This window comes from Arachis duranensis, chromosome 7, assembly GCF_000817695.3.
Source record: "Arachis duranensis cultivar V14167 chromosome 7, aradu.V14167.gnm2.J7QH, whole genome shotgun sequence".
Lineage (NCBI taxonomy): Eukaryota > Viridiplantae > Streptophyta > Magnoliopsida > Fabales > Fabaceae > Arachis > Arachis duranensis.
This window is the reverse complement of record NC_029778.3, coordinates 52,596,860-52,602,321: the sequence shown is the minus strand read 5'-3', so window position 1 is coordinate 52,602,321 and position 5,462 is coordinate 52,596,860. Positions and strand designations below refer to the sequence as shown.

The 5,462-nt window shown below is 40.7% G+C and overlaps 1 protein-coding gene across 1 annotated transcript; it reads left to right on the top strand.

The window, feature by feature from the left end:
* Positions 1–4,071: 4,071 nt before the first annotated feature.
* LOC107458956 (uncharacterized) lies at positions 4,072–4,790 on the top strand. The gene is made up of 2 exons (XM_016077170.1): positions 4,072–4,251; positions 4,338–4,790. The coding sequence occupies exons 1-2, from the start codon at positions 4,072–4,074 to the stop codon at positions 4,788–4,790; spliced, it is 633 nt and encodes a 210-aa protein (XP_015932656.1).
* Positions 4,791–5,462: the final 672 nt, after the last annotated feature.

The following is a 5,462-nucleotide window of genomic DNA, read 5'->3' as shown; positions in this document are numbered from 1 at the left end:
ATTGCGAAAAGTAAAAGAGCATGAATTAAATGATACTTGTTATGTAGTAATGGAGAACAGGTTGAGGTTTTGGAGATGCTCTGTGGTGCACGAAATTGTGATCATCAACAATGGCGCCAAAGACTTGGAGCTCTCAAACGTGAATCACACTTTGTCACAACTTCGCACAACTAACCGGCAAGTGCACTGGGTCGTCCAAGTAATACCTTACGTGAGTAAGGGTCGATCCCACGGAGATTGTTGGTATGAAGCAAGCTATGGTCATCTTGTAAATCTCAGTCAGACAGATTCTAATGGTTATAATGGTTTTCAAATATAAAGATAAATAAAGCATAAAATAAAGATAGAGATACTTACGTAATTCATTGGTGAGAATTTCAGATAAGCGCCTGAAGATACTGTGTTCCTTCTGAATCTCTGCTTTCCTACTACTTTCATCCAATCATTCTTACTCCTTTCCATGGCAAGCTGTCTGTTGGGTTTCATCGTTGTCAATGGCTACCTCCCGTCCTCTCAGTGAAAATGGTCCAAATACTCTGTTACAGCACGACTAATCATCTATCGGTTCTCGATCATGTCGGAATAGAATCCAGTGATTCTTTTGCATCTGTCACTACGTCGAACACTCGCAAGTTTGAAGCTCGTCACAGTCATCTCATCTCAGATTCTACTCGGAATACCACATACAAGGTTTAGACTTTCCGGATCTTAGGAATGGCCGCCAATAATTCTAGCTTATACCACGAAGACTCTGATCTTTCGGAATAGAGGCTAAGAGATACGCGCTCGATCTAAGGTAGAACGAAAGTGGTTGTCAGGCACACGTTCATAGGTGAGAATGATGATGAGTGTCACAGATCATCACATTCATCATGTTGAAGTGCAACAAATATCTTAGAATAAGAATAAGCTGAATTGAATAGAAGAATAATAGTAATTGCTTTAATACTCGAGGAACAGCAGAGCTCCACACCTTAATCTATGGTGTGTAGAAACTCCAACGTTAAAAATACATAAGTGATGGTCCATGCGTGGCCGAATGGCCCGCCCCAATGAAGGTATAAAATCCCATACACTGATTAAAGATCCATCCAAAGACTCCGAATACAATAGTAAAAAGTTCTATTTATACTAAACTAGTTACTAGGGTTTACAGAAATAAGTCTAAGTGCAGAAATCCACTTTCGGGGCCCACTTTGGTGTGTGCTTGGGCTGAGCTTGAGTTTTACACGTGCAGAGGCTTCTCTTGGGGTTAAACGCCAAGTTGTAACGTGTTTTTGGCGTTTAACTCTGGTTTGTGACGTGTTTCTGGCGTTTTACTCCAGAATGCAGCATGGAACTGGCGTTCTAAACTCGAATAAAGTATGGACTATTATATATTGCTGAAAAGCCCTGGATGTCTACTTTCCAACGCAATTAAGAGCACGCCATTGGAAGTTCTGTAGCTCCAGAAATCCATTTCGAGTGCAAGGAGGTCAGAATCCAACAACATCAGCAGTCATTTTTCAGCCTGAATCAGATTTTTGCTCAGGTCCCTCAATTTCAGCCAGAAAATACCTGAAATCATAAAAAAATATACAAACTCATACTAAAGTCCAGAAATGTGAATTTTGCATAAAAACTAATAAAAACACCCCTAAAAGTAGCTAGATTCTACTGAAAACTACCAAAAAACAATGCCAAAAAGTGTATAAATTATCCGCTCATCAACCTGTCTTCTAAATTTTTGCTTTCTTACTGTCTTCTTCTTCACGCAGGCAGGTCTCCTTCCAAGGCAAGCTGTATGTTGGTGGATCACCGTTGTCAATGGCTACCAGCCGTCCTCTCGGTGAAAAGGGTCTATGTACATGGCTAATCATCTGTTGGTTCTCACTAATGTTGGAATAGGATCCATTGATTCTTTTGCACACTGTCACTGCACCCAGCATTTATGAGTTTGAAGCTCGTCACAGTCATCCCTTCTCGGATCTTACTCGGAATACCATAGACATGGTTTAGACTTTCTGGATCTCAGAAATACTGCCAATTGATTCTAGCTTATACCATGAAGACTCTGATCTCACGGATTTGAATGCTCTGTTGTCAGGAGAGGCAGTCAAACTCGTGAACTAGGAATCCAAGAGATATACATTCAATCTAAGGTAGAATGGAAGTAATTGTCAAGCACGCATTCATAGGTTGAAAATGGTGATGAGTGTCACGGATCATCACATTCATCATGTTGAAGTGCGAATGAATATCTTAGAATAGAAACAAGCGTGATTGAATAGAAAACAGAAATAATTGCATTAATTAATCGAGACACAGTAGAGCTCCTCACCCCCAACCATGGGGTTTAGAGACTCATACCGTAGAAGATACAAATTCATATGTAAGATGTCATGAGATACTGAATGAATCTCTAAAAGTAGTTTTTATACTCAACTAGTAACCTAGGTTTACAAAAAATGAGTAAGCTAAGATAGATAGTGCAGAAATCCACTTCTGGGGCCCACTTGGTGTGTGTTTGGGCTGAGCAATGAAGCTTTCATATGTAGAGGCTATATGCTGCGAAGATGAAAGAAGAGGATACTTGGTAGCTTCGCAACATGAATTTGACTCACACATGTACACAAACACACAGGGTGGAGATTTTGCACTTGAGATGGCTAGGCAAGGCATTCAAGAAGAAGGTTGAATCCAATCCGAAGGTGAAGATTAGGGAGTTAGTGTCAAAGGCTCAAAAAAAGTGGAACTTGACTGTCACCAAGTCAATGGCAACGAGGACCAAGCAGATTGCACTGGATGAAATCCAAGGAACCTTCTGAGAACAATATAAGAGGATATATGATTATGCACATGAGCTGATGCGGGTAAATCCAGGTTCCTCCGTTCGCATACAAGTATAAAGATTTCCTAACCTTAATAATACAGCAGAATCCTCATCCATGACCAGCTACTGTATCTTTCAAAGGATCTATATCTGCTTGGAAGTATGCAAGCAGAGCTTCAACCCTTGTAGGAGCTTCGTTGGTCTAGACGGCTATTTTTTGAAGACACCCCAGGGGGGACAACTGCTTACTGCCATTGGTTAGGATCCGAACGACCAAATGCTGTCGATTTCATATGCGGTTGTAGAGGCCGAGACCAAGGACTCATGGACTTGGTTCTTAAGTCATATTGCATTTGACATTGGTGTTGAGAAGATGGAAGAACTACTTTCATGTCTGACTGGCAGAAAGTAAGCAATTGTTGACTTAGTTTTGACTTATGTACCTTGACATTTTGAATTACTGCATCTCAAGTATCACTAACTGTATGCTCCTCCATTTTCTGCTTGCAGGGTTTGTTGCCGGCATACGATGATGTTATACCAGGTGTGGAGAATCGATTCTGTGTGAGGCACCTATACAGTAATTTCAGGAAAAAGTTTCCAGGGTTACAACTGAAGCAACTAATGTGGAGGTGTGCTAAGGTGACTCACTGGAGGGATTGGGAGAGGAACATGGCCGAACTGAAAGCTGTGAATCAGGAAGCCTATAGGTACCTAAATGCTATCCCTCCTAAGTATTGGTCTAGATCTAGGTTTACCTATAATTCTAAAGTAGATACACTGGTTAACAATATGTCTGAGAGCTTTAATGCTACCATAATTGATGCTAGAGAGAAACCTATACTTACAATGTTAGAGGACATAAGGGTTAAACTGATGACTAGGTGGGTAAAGAATAGGAATTTGGCTCAGAAGTATGTAGGGACAATCTTACCTAGGATTAGAATCAAGTTGGAGAGGAGGTCTAGATCTGCTGGAGAATGGCGGCCATATTGGTCTGCAGCTCAGAAGTATGAGGTTGTGAATGGATTAGATAAGTTTACTGTTGACTTAGGATCCTCTGAGTGCTCATGTAGAAGGTGGAAGTTGAGTGGAATACCTTGTGTCCATGCGATTAGTTGCATCAAGTTCAAAGGGCTTGGGTTGGAACCTTATGTGGTTGACTGCTACAAGAGAGAAGCATACTTAGGTGCTACGAGGCAGCAATACACCCATTGAACGGACCTGATCTATGGGAGATTATACCACATCCTGATGTTATGCCTCCCCCATATAGAAGGCCTAGTCATAGGCCAGTCAAAAAAAGGAAACCAGTTGCTGGAGATGAAGAACAGAGCAGCTGCACTCACATGTCCAGGAAGGGGGAGAAACAAAGGTGCTCTATATGTGATGTTGTTGGACATAATAAAAGCAGAAGCCCTAAACCTATTGAGAATGAGGTATATTAATTAATTTTTTACATTGCTTGTATGAGAGTTTTCATTGAGCTTTATGTTCATCTCTATTGACTGGAACTGTTTTATAGGCCCAAAATTCCAAAAAACAAAGCAAAGGCAAGCAATCCAGGCGAAGCAACAACTCTATCCCTCCAGCTGCTAAGGGAGGAAAGAAAACTCCATCTACACAGCCCACTCCTAAGCTTATTGTCAAGAGAAAAGTTGCTTCAGCAACACAACCAACAACTTCAGCCCAGTCCAACACTGTACCACAGCCAAAAAGGCCTAGAGGCAGGCCCAAGGGGACCACAAAGCCCACATCTTCAGCCCAAAATAATCCACCACCCAAGAGCTCGACACGTTCTACATTCTCATCACAGCCAACCACCACAACTCTTCCAGCATCTCAGCCATCCTTTGTCACAGCTTCAAGCCAACCCACTGGGCACTACTCTGTTAGCTTTACTGGAGGACCTCATGTTTCTCCCAGGAAACTGAAGTTAATGGCAAAGTTGCCTCCAAGAAAATGGGGATTGCTTTAGGGGAATGACAACACTTAGCATCAAAATGTCATAGTTTTATACCATGCATGTTGGTTTATTTTGTTTTAAGTTTGTGTTAAGGTTCTGGTTAAACAGTGTGGATTTGTTGGTTACTTTTTGTTGCTTATATTTTGCCTTTGTGCTACTGACTATTGTACTGAATTATTGGCTTGTTCCCTGCCAATCCTTTTGATGGTTAGTTTATTTGAGTTAAGTTTCTTTTCAGGTTCTTGTAATGTCAAACACTATGCTTATTATGTATTTAGACATTTACCATTTTAATGACACTGTTAATCTGTTATGTTATTGTTCAATAATGGAACTCATGTTTTTGCCAAGAAAAAGTTTCACTCTCATTTCATTATCCAACCATGCTTACATAAAAAATATATATACATATATACATGGTGAAATAGATTCAACATAACACAATCAGGAACCCTCTAATAGATAAACCCTAGCCCAATTCTCCAACAATAACAATAGCAGAATACACCTACACATGTTTCATACCAAGTTCAATGGAATTAGACACTGTTGTGTTGCTTTAGACCAACTCTGCAACAGCAAACATACAAACATAACCCACCCAAAAAATCCTAACACTGCAACGGCCTTCAGCTTCGACTTTGCCGCATTGGTTCTTGATTTCATCATCGAAAGCTTCTTCCT

Coding starts and splice junctions, on each gene's coding strand:
- LOC107458956 (XM_016077170.1), top strand. CDS start 4,072: ATGCCTCCCCCATATAGAAGGCCTAGTCATAGGCCAGTCAAAAAAAGG. Junction 4,252..4,337: donor CTAAACCTATTGAGAATGAG/GTATATTAATTA, acceptor ACTGTTTTATAG/GCCCAAAATTCCAAAAAACA.